The sequence below is a fragment of the Drosophila virilis genome, chromosome 4 (genome assembly GCF_030788295.1).
Source record: "Drosophila virilis strain 15010-1051.87 chromosome 4, Dvir_AGI_RSII-ME, whole genome shotgun sequence".
NCBI lineage: Eukaryota > Metazoa > Arthropoda > Insecta > Diptera > Drosophilidae > Drosophila > Drosophila virilis.
In genome coordinates, this window is record NC_091546.1 from 28,658,893 (window position 1) to 28,677,855 (window position 18,963).

Consider the following 18,963-nt stretch of genomic DNA (forward strand, 5'->3'; position numbering starts at 1 on the left):
CTACTTTGCACCAGCTTTAAAAAAACTCTAAAGTAAATAATCTGAGTACTATCTCTCCCTCTCTCTATCCAAATAAATAAACTACAACGTGTATAGCTCTTCACTCACTCCACTCACAAACAGCAAAATAAGCAACTATATAGTGCGATCTTTCTACCACACACGTTGCACCTAAACCCCTTAAAGTAACCAGCCCAGTAGTACTATATAAACAATTACTAAGCAAAACGCTTAAACTATTTCCCACATAAACTCAACTTAAACCTAAATCAACTAGTAAAAAATCGAGCTATGAAATATCAAATACAAATTACCTACATAACAAAAAATATAAAGCACATCAATCAATTTGACTAACACCCACTCAAAACAACACACGATCTTTTGTTTCGTTTTGTGATTCTAGTGAAAAACAAAACTCATTTAATTTATATTTTCAAACTTGGCGCATTAATCTGTAATAACGATCTATGCCTCAAGTTATTTAAGCGTTACTCACACTAGAATAACTAAATGCTTATGTTTTTATTTCTCACACCCACATAATTCTCGTACAAACATCTATTATATTCTATTCTATTCTACTCTATTCTAAACGCGCTGTCACTTTCGCTTGCTGCTACTTACGTAACGTGCTACGCATACGTAATGTGCGTTACGCTACATTCCCAACATGACACGAAAAACAAAAAACACGCAAATGATTTTTACGAACTATGTTTTACGTTTTTTACGTTTCAAAATCCACACTCCTCTATTTGCGTCTCGATGTCGTTGCGAAATACGTAAATCTATTATCACATTACGTTTACGTAACTCTTTTTATAAATTGCGTAACTAGAAAAACACATACGTGACAACGCCACCGGCGCCACAGCCAGAGCCGCCGCCGCCACCGCCGGAAGTAAGTGACAATAAAATGATATTTCCTCCCATTCGATTCACAATCCAAAATACACATGCAACATGAGTTATCTTATTGCCGTAACGTGTTTTTTATTATTTAATTTTTGTATGTGCAACGTATTGAACACTTACGTAATTGCTGCAAACGCATCAACGTTGTGCCATTACGTTGCCGTCTTGCAGTTGGTTGTAATTTGAAAGTACAATGAAAATGCCTGTAAATTAGTCCATTGCTTTGCCTGTAATTTTTTCTCAGCAAATGTATGAATTACACACATTTTTTCCAAGTGTATTTATTATATATATTTGTGTTAAGCTTTCGTCTACGCATTTGCATATAGAATATTTAAAATATTTTGTTGGTCTCCATTTGGTGTGTCTTTTGTTCCACCTATTGTTTTTTGTCTTATTTTTATTGATTATGCCAAAAGCCAATAAAATATCTTAAATATTTCATAAACTGCAAAACAGTAGGCCGTATCCAAACGAAATTTGCCTACGATACAAGAAGAAGAATAAAGAGTGCATTGAATATTTACAGGCATTTTCATTGCTTTGATTTGAACGACCCGTGTACATAGTATGTACAAATTCATTTCACCCACTTCCCTTTGTAGCTGCCAAATCAACTTAAGTTACACGTGCGGAACAATGTCAGACTGTCATCAAAATGCCATTAATCTAATTATAAAATGAAAACTAAACGCACACAAAATATTTTATTTAATTAAAAAAATTAATGCACTCTATGGCAATATATATGAGTATGTGTAGCTATATCTATTCATAGGGTTCTATCAGCAAAACTGAAAAGAACTTCAAATAATAGGTCGATTTTGTTAAGTTAAATAAATACAATGATATATGATATAAGAGACACAAGGTTATATGTTTAGTGGTAAAAAGGAAGAAGGAAGAACAAAAAATCGCTATTCTCAATAGTTCTAGACTCTGAAAAAAACGTGGGAATTTATCAGTCACATTAAAGAATTTCCAAGGTTTTGAAGAAAAACCCCGATCATCTTCATAACTTCAACTTGAGAAACTTCAGTTAACTTGCTAATTTTTAAATACCTTTAGCCAACTACGCGAAAGTAAGCAAAGTTAGAATAAATATAAATAATATTATTCATGTATTTTGTTATTGCCCTTAAACAAATTAAGCAACTCTTAAACAATTTTTAAGGGTAGCAGTTTTAAAATAAATTCGAATTTGTTGCAGCCCTAATCTATTTTGACTGACGCTGAACCACACCTGTGTTGTAGCCGCACGTGTGCTGAAAATTTGCCATAAATTAGTGCGTTTATTACCGCATGCAAATGCCGGCGGCTTAATTAACATAACATCAGTGCAGTGATTAGCATAAATCAATTTGGCAACTCAACAAGTCGAAAGCCACAAACTAAACTAATATATGAGTGGCAAATGTTTAATTGCATTGTTCTAATATTTTGTGTGCGTATTTATATGATGCATTTGATAACAATTGAGTTTATGGTTTCTATATATACATATATAGTTTACGCTCATCTTAAAGCTTCAATTTAAGTTGTAGTCATACGTATACAAATCGAAATACACACAACATACAAATCAATAAATCCAATGATAAACAAAAAGAAAGTATGCAACATTAACTAACAACCAGAACAAACCACCAACAAAAAAAATAGTAAATCAAAAGAAACACACAAACACATAAGCAAAAGTACGCATTAAAATATATATAAATATGATAAATGGTATCAAGTTTTCCCAAAATGATTCTGTAAAGCTTACTTGCCTCTCATTCCCGTTTTCGATCTAGGAGCTCAACTTGATTCAATTGCGAAATTTGTTCCACAAAGCCAAGTATAGAAAAAAACCCAAACCAACATACGCTAAGCAAAACTGAAAAGATCTAAAAAAAAAAAAACCAATAAAATTTGAATGTTTTACAAAAAGTATAAAAAAGTTCTTTTCGCTTTGACAATCCAAATGGGCCGCCAAAGCGAAAACAAAATACTTTGCCACAAATTGAAATGCAGCATTTTAATTTCGGTTCGAAAAGGTTTTATTGAATTTTTGTGGAACATTCACATGTTGAAGCAAGCGCTAAAAACTAAAAATACAAAAACGAAAAAGAGAAAAACAAAACCAATAACAATACAACAAAAAAGAAAACACCGTATACACCGTATCGTGTATCGTGTACGCGCTAGCATAAGTTAAAAATTAGGTTTTTGGGGGTTTTTCTTTATTCTTCCTGTTTTAGTTCGGGGTTCTGTAAGTTTTTTTGCAGCACTCTGGGTAAGTCGGAGCTGGCGTACTATCTACTTATAACCAAATAATATAAATACGTTATAAAGAAACTGTGATTAAGTAGATTTAGCAAGCCTTTAAGTTTAGCTTTGCCGGCCCATCCATATGTACAAAATTTCTTAACCGATCTTAACTTAAAAAAAAAAAAAAAACCGTTAAAATCAGTTCATTACAAGTAATACATAAATCTTTCTATCATGTATTATGTTATGCCAAAATAAACCTATATATGAGTTATTTATGAATTTAACATTATTGACATTTTCTTCCATTGGTTTATTTTAAACTTAATTCTTTGTGCATTTTTTTAGAGGTTGATCAAAAATCTGACCATAGCATACTTTTCGGATTATGAGGCAATATTGTTAAAATGGCTGATGATGCAAATTGTGCATTAAGAATTCACATATCTTATACTTTTCATAATATATTATGTTTTATGGACATCTTGTGGCACCTAAAAAATAGCGCTTAATGGAAAATGCGCTCATCCTTAAGCTATTCTTTAACACAAACACACTTACACACACATAATACAAATTGCTTATCGTTTTCTTCTTTTTACTCTATCTGTTTGCCTTCGCTCTCTTATTACAATATTTGAGGCACGCACCAAAAGTAAAAAAAAAATTAGTTCTAAAAAGTACACACACATACACACTTTACACCTTACTCTTAATTTTTTCCCCAACACAGGTACGCGACATGAAATCACAATTTATCATGCGCTCTGTATTTTTATGTATCTCTCTCTCACCCCACTGCCATAATGTAATGTGCAACGCGATTGTCAAACAAAAATTATAGATAACTCCAAGCGAGAATTAGGTACAGTCTAAATTTTAACGTTTCAAAAAATATCTGCTCATAATTTGTTACTATTGGTGTCTAAACGTCTAATCGCAACGCTCTCTCTCTCTCTCTCTCTCTCTTTCTCTGTCTAGCTCTCAATATAAAATATATATATATTTATATTGCAAATTTCTCTCTATCTGTCTCACACTCTCAATCTCTCTCTTTCCCTCTCTCTGTGCTTTGGCCAGTGCTCTATGTGAGAAAGAACTTAGTAGCGTGCTAGCCTTAGTATCATAGCTTATATAAGTATTCCTGTATGGATATATGTGTATGTGTGTGTGTGTGTGTGTGTGTGTGTGTGCCTATCGAAAATAGCGTCGAGGCCAATTAATTATCGTACAATCGTGTAATTTTTGAACCAAAACAAATATTGTCTCTTGCATGTTTGCATTGCCTGGCGTTCATATCTTACTTTTTGATAACTGCACACAATTGTTGTTGCTCTGTTTGTGCGTTGCTCGCATGCGCTTAATTTATAAAAAAATCTTGTTACCATTTTTTATATTTTTTCCATTATTATATGTTTTTTTGGTTTGACAAGTGGGCCAGTCAATAATTGCATGACAGTTTATATGACGGCAACTGGGGCTGCCAACCCGCCTCAATAAGCTATCACTCACTTAAAATTAACTTAAATATGCACTTTATGAATAACTATTACCTTAAAGATTTTTTCATTTATTTGGCCTTGGCAACGTTTTCTTGAAATATAGGGTACTAGATAGTCTGAAAACAAACTATAATTTATTTCAAATAAAATGTGAGAGAAGAACAGCTAAAAGTTTATTATAAGTATAAGCCTACAAAACCAGGCATTATGTCTGCTTATTAGCTCCAGTCTTCCATCGTCTATACAAATTAAATAAACATATGCAATCCCAAATATAATTTTGAGATTTTCGATGTAATTCTTCTCGCTCGCGCCTGTTATTCGTGTCTAAACATTGTGGTAAGCTAAGTGTATTTAACATATTTTCTAACCACGTACTTTATGTAAGTAGTGAGTCAACCAAAACTATCTTAAATAATATTATATAATACCTCTGCTTTATATATAAAGAGCTTCTCTAATAAATTTAACTTAAACTTGTTGATTCTCTAGCTAAAAGTTATGTCAAGTTTAGTAGAACGAGATGAAGTATAGAATTGCAATCAATCGAAACTGAAATGGGACCCTTAACGCGTACCATTTGTCTACCTTCAGTAGACTCCCTTGCACGCCTTTGTGCTGCATTGTTCTGCTTGAAAGCCTATAAAGTGAATTTTTTGTGCTTGGCGCAGTACTTTTTAAAAATTTGTATTACGAACAAATTATGTAACATATTTTTTAATGCTTTTCGCACTCTCTCTCTCTCTCTTTCCCTCGCAAACTCTGGTCTCCCCTCGTCACGTGATTTATGAGAGTAGCTTCTACGTCGCCGCTTAAATGTGAAATTAAGTGCAGCCAAAGGCGGCAACTATGATCGATAGCCGAAGGGTTCTGAGGCCTTAAAATGATTCCATTTAGCCATTGTTAAATTCACTTTAATCAGCCTGCGACATACTCTCAATTAGCAGCGCCTTGTGCCAGCGCTTCCGGCAAATCGGCAAGCATTTGACATTTTTGTTTGAAGATGAAAACTAAAACATGGTAAAGGATTTCACTAGTAGACACCCTGTAAAGATAATTTAAGCAACATTTTGTTCCGTATATAACTATCATGTGGAGACTAGTTAAATAATATAAACAAGAGGGTCTAATCGGGAACTCCCGACTAGGGGATACCCTGAACCCTCGTATTCCAATGAATTAAAATGGAAGCACAGAAAACAATGCAATCGAATTCGATGCAGACGCGCATAAATGTGTGTTTACAGAAATTCTTAGGATTTGCATTGCAAACACCTGCGCATTCAAAATAACAAAAAAAAAAAAAAATTGTGTACACTCAAAAAGTTAATTGCATTAAAATTGTATTAACTTGATTTTAATATTTATATATATATAGTAGTAGCGGGAAGGTGGCTTCAGGTATAAAATGAAAGCAATTAGATATATATATACTATTCTAGAATAAACATATCACTTTTGGTGACCAGCTGTTATTATACACCCAATTTGTTAAAAACAAACACGATTTCGATATCGATTTTTATCGATTGCTTGGAAACGAAGTAAGTAATCGATTATCGGAAACAAACTCGATGTGCGCACGGACTAGAAGGACCTACAGCTAAAATTTCAAATTGCCTCTAGCTCTTATAGGTTCTGATATTCTTGCGTTCATACATCCGGACAGACGGACAGATGCTGATGAAGAATATATATACTTTATGGAGTCGGGATGCTTTCTTCTGCCTGTTACATACATTTGCATAAATATATTATACCCATTTTACCCATTTTCAATGGGTTCAGGGTATAAAAATATATTTGTACCAAATCACCGATATATCTGAAAAGTTGTGGATGCCTTGTGGCTCTATAGATTTTTAGCTTCGAAAGAAACTTGAGAAATGTCTATCACATTGGGAATTTCTAGCTCCTTTTCTGTTATTTAACATGCATAAATCTAACCTAATTAATTTAACTCCTTATTGGACATATGTTCAACGACAGGATATATTGAAAAATGCTAACACGACGTTTGTATTTCATGGCCGGAAGTGCCACAAAAGAAAAGCTGAAAAAACCGTTTGTTTCCGCTGTGCGTTCGCACTGAAACAGAAAAGTTACACACACAAATGCACACTCACACACATGCTCACATACTTTTACAATCTGTGGCGCATTTAGCCACAAAATGACTTTAATTTGTGGTACCCATGGCTTAGATGCCTTACCCCAGGCCAAACCGCACCATATCTGTAGACCATGCGCCGCTGGTCCAATTCCGATTCCGATTTCATTATACAATCTGCGCTTTTGCCTTTACTTCCGGGCTTCCGTAAAAGAACTTGGACTGCTTCATTCTTTTGTGATTTTGCCTTTAAATATTTTGTTGCAATTTTTCTCCTAAGGCTCTCTATGCAGCTCGCTGCAACGGGATTTCCTATTTTGTTATATCTTTTATATTTTCGTCTTGAATTCTATATATGTGTGTGTGTGTGTGTGTGTGCGAATACAAATGTGTGCTTGTGTGTGTGCCTCATGTGTTGAATGCGTTTAACACACACTAAATTGATTTTCAGTCGAAAGGTTTTTATAAGGATTTAATAGATTATTTGTGTCTATAAAGCTGTGGGAAGTAAGTTTATTTATTATTTATTATGGATTATAAAGGAATAGCCTTAATGAAATATAATGAAACAATCATTGCCTGTTACTAAAGCATAAAAACATTTTCAATTTATTCATTTACTTGTGCTTTAAAACTATTTTTCTAAAACACATTTTTCAATATCTTTCTTTGGACCGCTTCTCGAATCATGGTCAAGCACGTTCTGCTGCAACCTTTGACTTGAAGGACCCTTGGATGAGTCACCTTGCGGTTGCGTCTTTTGAAGTGGCCCATAGCATTATTGTCTTTAATGAACTGGTCCAGGACCCTGCTACCCTAGACCTAGACATGAACAAGCACATATTTAAGGCTGATTTCTGTAGCAAATTTACCGCAAAGCCGTTTTGCACGTACCGCGCCTCTCTGGACTCTTCCCTTTGCCCCTGGCCCAGTGCCAGTTGTGAGGTGGTTGTAAAGACAAAAAACCCATTCGCCGCATGAGCTGTGAACACCTTGAGGCTTTTTGCCCCAGGGCTGCGACAGCTAAACAAAAGAGCGGTCGTCGAACAACAGAAGGTGAAGGGGCCGTAAAGGGTTTGGCGAGGAGAGGCAAGGCGTTCAGTGACATTTAGTGAAATTGCCTGTAATGTTTGTGTCCCTGAATGGCAGCAGCATCTTTAGCACCCGACTACCACTTCCCCTCGTTGCTCAGCTGCATTGTCTAAGCGCCACTCGTAGATTTTTCCTTCTTTATGCGCTTTTCCGTGTGTCAGTGCCAGCTGCGGCTGCTTGTCCCTCCACTCCCCCTTGCTGCATCTGCATTTTTCATTAGCCTGCGCACTTTTTAGCTGCAACTCGAGCTTGGCTGGGAGCCCACCTGTACTTTGTTCTGCCTCTGCCAGAGCTTGCGATTCTTGATTTTGCAAGTGCTTTTTACACTTGATTCAGTCTAACTCTCAACTCGAGTCGAGTTTAACTGCATAATAAAATTTGCACACATGCCAAGTTCCAGTTAGTGGCTGCCGACATACCGTGCACTTCTTTATGCGTGCTGAGGTATGTGCTCCGCATAAGTTATCCACTCTGTCCATATACATATCTGTTTTTATTTACTTACCAGTTTTGTGACAAGCATAGTCACTAGCACTCAGTATAACAGCAAACTGAAAAGCTCGACATTAACATTGATTACGCAATTTAGGTATTAACGTTTTTTCCTTGCGTTCACGTGTAACTTCCCTTGATAAACGACATTTTTCAATGCCTGTTGTGATCGCTGCTATATAATTTTCTAGTAATATGGCCAGTTTCATTAAAATTTAGATTTAATCTTGCAACAATAGTCTCAGACTTGGAAATTATAATTAATCAATCATGAAGTATTCAAAACTATTTTATTTAATTTCAAATTTCCTGGATCACTAGTTATTTTATTATTACTTCCTATAAGATCAGTATATTCAAAAGATTCTCGATACTACTATTTGCGTTTTCGTAAATATATACTAATAATTTACGGCTTCGATTACATTTACAATTGTCAGGTAAATTATCATATTGTCAGCTGCATTCTTGATTATTGATAAACTTAAATTAAGCCCAGTTCATGTTATAGCTGGTTTTGTATTAACAACAAGTTAACAGCTTACAGAGCTCCCCCAAAAACAACGAATAATCCAAACAATCTGGGCAATCGGAACAATCAATGAACCAAAGTAAATTGCTGTCGTTAATGTCCGACATTTCCTGTTTACGTCCAGAATATGGGTTGGTACAAGTACATGTTAATTTGTGGCACCACAACAATTTATTATTATGCCACAAATCAATAACGATATTCAAAGCAGGCAACCAATTCCAAGCCAAAAACTAATTATTTATAATTAAAAAAATTATCTTTGCAAATACTCCCCCAAAGTTTTATTCATAAGAGTCAAAGTCAGCCGGATATAAGCGATGCAAAATGTTTTACGTTCTTAAAAAAGATAATAATTTATTGCAAAATAAATTACTTTAAATCGAAAATAATTTATAATTTATCCAATAATATTAATACAATTTTGTAGCGCTCTTTTTCGAGCTGCTTCTACTTTGAAGGCATCAGATTGGTTTCGAATGGCTGCCGTGTGCGCTGTTCATTAGCGTTTTGTCCCCAAGTAACAACAATAGCTAGTAATATAATCTAAAGCTAACAAATTTTATTTGGCGGGTTTTATTATTTTTTGGCAGCGTTGCGTGCGATTAAAAGAGCCGAGTTGGGGGATTACGAACTGGACGCGTTAGCTAGAGGGGTGTGTATATGCTGAATACAGTGTTTATGTATGTATAAACCTGTGATGTGGGCCTTTAATTATATTTAGCGATTGGGTTCCAAAGGTTAAAGTTTAATGAACATCTAGCGTGTTCTATTTGGCAAGTGAAAGGTATATATTTAAAATATTTGTATACATATACATTTTATAAATTGACTGCAAAGTAAGAAAATATTTTTGCCAAGAAGTCTCCAGTCGGTGTATATATATATGTTCAACTATTCAGAAACTCTATTTAGTTTATACTTGTTTATCAAAGCCCCCGCTGCGGTGGCCCAACCACTTCACTGCGTACATGCGTGCTAGTCAGTTATGGGCCAGAGAATTGCTGGCGCCGGGCGTCATTCGTCAATCAGCGTCGCAAATTGTTGATTACACCTACTACAACAACAACGTCAACAACATCAAGTCAAGGGCAGTTACAGTAACAGTTTATATGTAGCATTCCGTCAGGGAACAACAAACAGTTCCACACAGTTCCGATCGATAGAGTCCATGTGGCTGCGATTTTGCACACGAAAAGCAAACGAAACCAGAAGCGAGAAACCAAAACTATAACGAAACCAAGTAATGCTTTTCGACTCCATGATACCCTGTACAACTAGATCTATCGCAAACGGCTTTGCTATTTCTCTACATTCTGCGGTATAATAAATGTATTCTTAATTCAGTTGTTTGCTTATTGTCCGATCATTATTCAATTTGCAGTGATAAGAAACGACTGTCAAATATATTAAAATTATTGGGGAAATTGAATATTTTATTTTTGCACAATGTGAAAGGCATCTTAAATAAATAGATATGTTTGATCTGCGTATTTTATAAGAACCGATTATTTAACTTTGCAAAAATATAGAGTGCTTTAAAAAAAAAGTAAAACCTTTTCTTCCATAATTATTCTCTTTTCCGAACATAATTTAATTGGGTACAGGGTATAAACAAAATCTTTAAAAACCTGAAAGCGAAGTGGAGCGTGCCACCTGAGGCTTTCACATATACCAAATGCTATATATGCCATATATACACAAGCAACACCTATATATCTGTTGAGTGAGTGATGTATATAGGACACTCTCTGTACATAAGAGTGTGTGTGTCAGTTTATTTGTTTTATTACTAACACGCAGCATATTTAGTAGCTGGCTTAGAAGCAGCGCCTTGTTTATCGTATAGTCTATGGCTCTAAGGCTTGTAGCACCCACGAGTCGCGACTCATTAGTGTGTCTTAATGTGTGTGTCTGAGTTTGTGCAGGTTAAAATGGCATTGACTTGGGTTGTCTGATTTAGCATCGAGTTTACTGTAAAATCAAAACAAATAAACCATATATTGTATATCACGTGTACCAGGCAAACGCCTACAATGGTTGAAATTGATTAAAGCTGAAACAAGTTGAGAAATATAATATTATTTTATTATATTTGTCTCAAGTCTTTATTTAATTTATTCAATAAAATACTTTAATAAGTTTAATTTATTAGCGTCTTTTTTTTCTTATAATTCATATTTTTGAAGGCTCTGTATTTACAATTTATTCAATACAACTGATATTTATAATTTAATAATTTTTAATAGACCCATTACATACAAATTTCAAAAGATTATCATTTATTATATCGTTAAAAAACTTAGATGATTCAAGACGTATTCAAAATACTGATTCTTATAATTTTGACACTTAATTTTTAATCGACCGTAGTTTCTTACGATTAATAATAAATAATTTTTTTTTTTTTTAAGTTTAAATTTTTGGTACATTTTACATATCATAATATTTTATTTATTTTTATTTTTATATTTTACTTTCCATTTACTCTAACTCAAAAAGTTGTAATTTACTGAAGTAAGTAGAGTACCGGAAAAACTCTTATTAATAAATTATATGCCAAAACTGGTCCACTGGCTCTGAGAAATGGGGATGTTCGCTTTAATTTAATTAATTTTTTTGCATGACTGTTTTGGTGAATGATATATGCCATTTATATTATTTCAGCTGGGGCATGAGAATTCGTTTTAATAAGCAATACTTAAGCATATGGAATTCTGAATGCTTTATAATATTTCGATTTTATTTATATTTTTTGTGTGTGTTAACAACTTTCACTCTTTCTACCTGACCAAACTATCCTCCAATTAACTTGGTGTCTTTTTTTATATTCTGTTTACATAACTGTTTCCTAACTGCTTACTGTTTATTCCTACGTGACTCTGTGTGTTAAAAAAATAAACAAAATTTTGTGAAAAATCAAATAAAATAGTCTAAAACGAAGTCTTTGTAATTGGCTGCTCAGTATTTTCTATTATTATATTTTATATTGTTGTTGTTATTGATGGCGAGCTCGTAACCCAATACCGCAAACAACTTTATGAAATTGAATATTGAATTGAGAAATTGAATTGAAATCTTATATCGAAATTCCAAAATTTGATTGCTTTTGCATTAGTCGTTAAACTTGTAAGATGAGTTGTACCCTTTTTATTTAATTTATTATCCTGTATGCTTTTGAATAAATATTTATTTAATAGTATAAAATAAAAAGTGAAAGAAATATAAAATTCACTGAGCGCTGCTCTCACACAGTTGAACTAACCACAGTAACTGTATATATTTTCTATGCATTTGCCCACCACCAACACCACAACTTACCACCAAAACACCAACAACAACACCACACCACGCTCCTTGTGTGTGTGTGCGTGTGCGCTTGTGTGTATGCGTGTGTTCGTGTAACTGCGCCCGCCCGTGCGTGTTGTATACGTCGTCATCGCTGTAATCGATATCGATATCGCCTTTGATGTTTCGTGCTCTTTGTCCACATATCGATCATCCGATCACATCCGATCACCACTGATCACACCCGATCGGTTACACAGTGCGCTCAGGGACGGGCCGCCTGGCTGGAGCGGGGCCGCCGCTGCAGCGTACAGGAGCAGCAACAGCAACAGGCCACCTGCCACAGACGCTGGGTGAAGCGCAATCGAGTAAGTTCATCAAGTAGCGCTCACTCACATAGCGCTGTGTACATACACATCTCTCATTATATATATAAATATAAATATTTATACATATTATCTCTATAGATCTGCAATAAAAACAATCAGCAATATGTTCAATTAATTCCTCCTTCCTTTTCTTCTCTCACACACATACACCCACAACTTTTCCCCTTTAAGTGCATAATTTATATATTTTCTTCACAATCACGCCTCGCTCTGTTCAGTGCATTCAAAGCTAGGATATATAGGCGCAGAATATATATTGCTTATATGAGACCAGATCCCTATTTCCTTATCAAGCCCCAAATGCTAAAAACTTTTTCATTTTATCTGCGAAGTTTATGTCCTTTTTTAAGCATTTCATCTAGACATTTTTAACTGGACCGAGTACTTTTTCTATGAAATATCCAATTATAATTGGGAATCATTGTTAATCCCAAATAAAAACATATTTAACTGTTATACGGCAAGTCCAGGAACACGCACATGATATTTGTACGTCTTCAAAAAAAATACCGTTAATACAATTGCAAACCGAACATTTCCATAATGCTCATAATGCTTTGCTCGTATCTAAGAAGCACAGGGAAATAGTTAATGCAAACATGAAAAACAAAAAGTTTTTTATACAAGAACATTCATTTTCGACCGATCGTTGCTATCGCAGCTATATGATATAGTGGTGCGATCTTAATAGGATTTTGCATATATATGATTAGCACAGTTAAAATAATAAATGCCGATTTTGGTCAAGATATTTGGAAAAACAAAAGCTTTTCATACAACAACTTAATTTTTGACCGATCGTTCCCAAGGCAGCTATATGATATAGAAGTCTAATGCTGGGGAGCATAGTAAAACTAAAAAATGCCAAGTTTGGTCAAAATATCGTGATAAAAAAAACTCGATCGTTTCTATGTTAGCTATATGATGGTGGTCCGATCCACCCGGTTCCGACATGTGTATTGTGTGCAACAATAAGAGGGACGAATGCAAAGTTTCATGAAAATAGCTTCAAAGCTGAGGGACTTGTTCGCATAGCAACAGGCAGACCGACAGACGGACATGGCTTTATCGACTCGGCTGTTGACACTGATCAAGAACATACATATCGAATATATTTCACGACATAATACCCTCTGCAAAGGTATAAAATGTTTTCAGAATGATATGTTTCTATAAGTATTTGATAAATATCGACTTTTAATTAAATGGTTACAATATTTTTTAAACGTATATTTCATATCATTCCCAGATTGAGCATCAAAATTGCCTCTTCCTGGTAATGTTCCTATATACAAATTAAATATTTTTTCTTAAATTAATTTAACATCATTTTACTAACATATCATAAGATAAATATCTCAATTATTTTGATTTGGGACTGTATTCTTATTACGTCTTTAGTATGGGACACTGATAAAATATATTCACTTCCATTGCCAGATACAAGATGCTTCATTGGGCGGCTCCTCGGACGATGAAGATTTTCTGGGCGTACTACGTGGACCCAGCACCTTTGCGAATGCCTTTCTCTATGTGGGCCTGGGGACTGTCGCACTGGGCCTGGTCATTGCATTTGTAGGCACCGGCGAGAAAGGATTTAAAACAGTGGAGCTAAGACTTATAGGGCCCTCTCTCATAGGCAATATAATTGTTGAATCGATTCATTTATTATAAGCTCACTCACATGAGTTTCTCTTATTTAGGTTTGGGTCTGATTTGTTGCATTTTACGCATTCTCTTCTGCATCTGCCCATCACACTGCATCTCATCCAGCAAGAAGGCGGGCAAGAAAAATGCTAACAAAATCGATGCGGATCACACGACTTCCCTGCTGCGCAATGAAAGCAAGCGGGTTTCCATAGCTCGTGGACCCTCTATACAAGTACGTAAGCCTTTTTCTCATTTTGTTATGTCCATAGATCTGCAATTTTTATTGCTTAAATAATATGAAGGACTTTCTATTTATAATTATTTTTATTATACATTATACATTGTATATAAATATATTTATATATATATAGCTAAATTTCATTTAAATATTTACATATTTCCATAATAATTTTAAGCTTACCTTTTTTATTTACAAAAAACTATTCTTACTAAACAAACTAAAAACAAGTAAGAGGTTCTAGTCGAGAGCTTCCGACTAGGGGATGCACTGAACCCTCTTCTTCCAACATCAAATGCATATATATATATTCTATTTTAGAAGTTATATGTCCAGATTGGTGACTCTAGCTCTTATTATTTACCAAAATTGCCCAAAAAACAGGATGTCGATATCCATTTTTATCGATGCTTGGAAACGGAGTGAGTTATCGATTATCGGAAACAAACTCGATCTGCGCACTAGGAGCACTTACATCCAAATTTTCAAGTCTCTATCTCTTATAGGTTTTGAGATCCTTGCGTTCATACATACGGACAGACGGACGAATGGACAGACGGACAGGGCTAGATTGACTCGGCTATTGGTGCTGATCAAGAATATATATACGGAGATGTTTCCTTCTGCCTGTTACATACATTTGCATTTTGCACTAATACAATATACCCTTATACCCATTTTTAATGGGCTTAGGGAATAAATACTGATGTGATAGAACTTTTATTCAATCTTTTAGTATTTTTAGTCAATTGTTTATTTTTTTTAATTATTTATTTGTTTTATATATATATGTATAAATATATATATATATTTATTATATTTAGAACCATTAAAATAGCAAATCTTTTAAAGTATATATATGCTGTCAGTTGTTTTATTAAATATATTTTTTGGGTATTTTTTTGTTGTATTTACATAGTGTTTTATTTAAAAAATGGAACATATTCAATAAATATTTCCACGGAATTCCTAGCCATTCTAAGGCGTTTGCCTAAACTTTTTTAATAAAATATTTAATTATTTTTATTTTACTTATTCTCCTTCCAAATAGCCAAAGTATCCTATTGCCCACAAGCGTAGCCAGAGCAAGATGCTCAATGAGGGCATGGAGGCACTTCGTCAAATAGCCACGACATCCCTCTTCATGCAGAACGAGCAGAAGACGGCCATAAATCGTGTTGTGCCTATTATCAACGAACCGGAGAACATGGATCACATGGGTGGTAAGTGAATAAATCAAACGTACTCAAAAAAAACCTAAATCTTGTAAATATTTACAGCGGATGCGCCGCTGGAGATGAAGAAGCTGCAGACGGCGTTGAATATGTGCGAGATGAGCGATGAGGAGCAGGATGACAGCGTCCAAATTGAACAGCAGCAGCTGCAGCACGTCAAGCGTACAAGAGCAACAACAACAACTGCCGTTACGAGTTGTACCACCAAAGCCACGGGGAAATCCACAAGCAAAACCACAACAACAAAAACAACAACAACAACCTTGAGCACCGTCAATGAGCGACCCAACAGCAAATTGGTACGTCAACGGGTCGCACTGCAGCAGCAGCGACAACAGCATCAACAGCAACAGCAACAACAGCAACCGGAACAACAACAACAACCACAACCACAATTGGAGCAATCACAGTCTTTGTCCTCCTCCTCCACCGTCAAAGACTCGCTGGATGGCGCTTTAATTGTGGAGGAGACCTCACTTATGGACACAGCTGTAGTCCCGCCAACGACGCCGGCAATGGCCATGGCCACCGCACTGCCCAGCAGCTGCAGCACCGGTGCCATTCCCCGGCTTAAAAGCAATAATGCAGCATTTAGCACGCCCTCGCCGCGACCGGGCGTCTCAACGGGCGCCACGCCCAAGACAACGCCCACCACCACCAGCAGCAGCTATCGTACACGTCTCACTAGTTCTCAGTCGCAACCCACAAGCTACGATTTGCCGCCGGCGCTGCCGCACACCTATTCTGCGACAGCAACGGTGCGTGGTCCGCTGGGCATGACGTTGACCGGTTCCAGTCCCGTGTATGCCATGCCTGCCGGCCGCATGAGCGCGACTGTCGTTCCGCCCACCACAACGACGATCAGTTTACTGCCGCTGCCGGCGCCGCCAACGGCCACTACAACGTCGACTGCAAGAGCGAGCATACCTGGCCAGGTGCTAGAGTCGTCGGCAATGGCCATCACAAGTCTGAGCATATTGCAGCCGTTACCGGCGACGCAGCCTGCGACAGCCTCCGCAATAACGGCCCCATCGGCGGCGTTGACCTCCATATTTGGCAGCAAAGAGCACAAATCACAGCTGTCATCCCCCTGCCTAACGAAGAGCCGTGGTAGCTCGCTGCTGGCCCCGCCACCACAGACTAGCAAACTGGAGCCGGAGCTGGTGCTCAGTCCAGCAAAACTTGGTCAATAAATGCGAGAAAGTGGATACAATTTTAGTTAGGATTTCATGCAGCTACAACCTATAATAAATATAAATGAGTGTATATGTCTCTGTTCCATTGAGTATGTGTGTGTGTGTGAGAGAGATTTTGGGGGTGTGTGTAGCTACTTAACAGTCTCTCTTGAATGTGCCACAAACATCATGAAACCAAATAATAAAATGAAGAAAACGATTCCGTAAAACGCCTGACAGTCATGTGAAGGATTTCCTAAGAGCGAAATATATATTTGGTTTTTCCCATATTTAAAATATATTTTCATGAAATAACTTTAGCTGTTCATATTTTCGTTTTCAGTTTTAGAACTACCCGTTAGTATTAAGTTTAAGTTTTCAGAAAATTTCCTAACAATTTTCTGCTTTTTAAGTTTTGTTGAATTCGACGCGTGGCTGACAACCTATACAGCTTTCAGTGTCTATTTTCTAGAGCTTGCTCCTCTGATTAAAAATGGACATATACTTTGGCAATTTTCAAGCGCACTCCTTTCTATACAAAAACTGTTGAAAATTCACGTTTTCTGTGGCAACATATTTCGCCAAATGCTCAGCAAGTAGAAAATTGCCAAGTCGCGCTCTCTAAAGCTATACCTTAATTAGTCAGGGTATTATAAAGTTTGTATACCAACATATCGTTAAATAAATATACAACATATAATAGAATATTTATAAAAAATTAACTAAGCATTGAAAAAGATAGCGAACAGAGAAAGCCGTCGTCCATTTGATCAACAAATATAGCTAAGATTCAATCAAGATTTATGCATGGGCAGTACGAAAAGTAAGCAACCCACATTATATATAATTAATTAGATATGTAACCCAAAATTGAATGTCGATGTAGTTGAATGTAAAAAAGACATATAACTAATATAATGACCCAGTAGCAACTGAAAAAAAATCACATCGATTGCAACACGAGAGTCTTAAAAATATGTTAAAGGAGCTCTTAAGGGGTATAATCGTACAAGAAAAGTAATGTTTCAACTATGTTTAAACATTTCTGAAGTGATGTATTTTGATGACTTATTTTTATTTTCTTCAATTTTTTAAAAGTTATGTTTACTTCTTAAGCCACCTGTTTAAAAAAAAATTGCAACATTCGAGAATCTCCACAAAAGTTACTCATTCAACCAAAGCAGAAGAATTGAACAAATTCTTAAAAAAAAGTATTAGATTATATCAAAATAGGAAAGCAAACCAAAAGCTATGAAACGGGCAAATAATAGGAAACATGTAAAACCCAGAGAGAAAAATCCAAATGCAACTAATTGAGAATTATAATAAAAACGATATATGAATTAGTATGTATGTCCGTATATGTATGTGCAAAATAAAAAAAAAAGGCATAACTAAAGATTGAGTTGCGTTTTTATATGTTTTATTAAAAACAAGTAAGAGGTTCTAATCGGGAGTTCCCGACTAGATCCAACAGCCACACCAATAATTTGGTATTATTGAGAGAAAAAAACGAATTAAAATAGCTACAAAGAATACAATCGCCATTGCAATGCTGTTGACAAAATCGAAGCATGAATGTGTGTGCATGTATACATTCTGGAAATTTGCGCATACTTGTTATTTTCTCGTGTTCTTTTTTTATTTTTTATATCGGTGTCACCTCGTGTTCACTTCTCTTTTCATAGAATTCCCAACTACTATTAACAAAAAATACACATATATATATATATATGTTTTATACTACTATTTCTTTACATAACTAGATGTAGTGGCTGTTGACTTTTAAGAGTTTACATTAATTTTCACTGTTCACATTCGGTCAATCCTGACATTTGATCAACCCCGATCATAACATTATTCATAAGCAAAGAACTACGGTTTTATCACACACTTGGATAAACAATCATCAACGTCTGTGACCTCATAGCGGTCATAGAAAAGCATTTTGCTGATTTTGTAAGACCACCTGTATTTGGGCGAAAACTTCTTGTGCTGTGACGTCAACGATATGTATTGACACAAAATGTCTTAAAGCACATTGTGTTTTATTATTGAAGACATTCTGTCAGCTTGTTTACCAAAGGCC

At 35.5% G+C, this 18,963-nt stretch overlaps 1 protein-coding gene across 6 annotated transcripts in view; it reads left to right on the forward strand.

Annotated features, from left to right (window-relative positions):
• The window catches only part of LOC6634140 (uncharacterized), a 126,983-nt gene extending 108,713 nt beyond the window's left edge, over positions 1–18,270 (forward strand). For 4 of the 6 annotated variants that reach the window (XM_070208754.1, XM_070208755.1, XM_015169776.3 and 1 more), the window contains 5 exons: positions 12,448–12,555; positions 14,017–14,215; positions 14,280–14,458; positions 15,516–15,687; positions 15,745–18,270. In XM_070208754.1, the coding sequence (XP_070064855.1) occupies positions 12,448–12,555; positions 14,017–14,215; positions 14,280–14,458; positions 15,516–15,687; positions 15,745–16,892 (1,806 nt within the window). In that variant the 3' untranslated portion in view covers positions 16,893–18,270. Of the gene's footprint in view, positions 1–841; positions 905–12,447; positions 12,556–14,016; positions 14,216–14,279; positions 14,459–15,515; positions 15,688–15,744 lie in introns of all 6 variants that reach the window. The other 2 variants (XM_032433129.2, XM_070208756.1) reach the window with 2 other exon arrangements.
• The last annotated feature ends 693 nt before the right edge of the window (positions 18,271–18,963 follow it).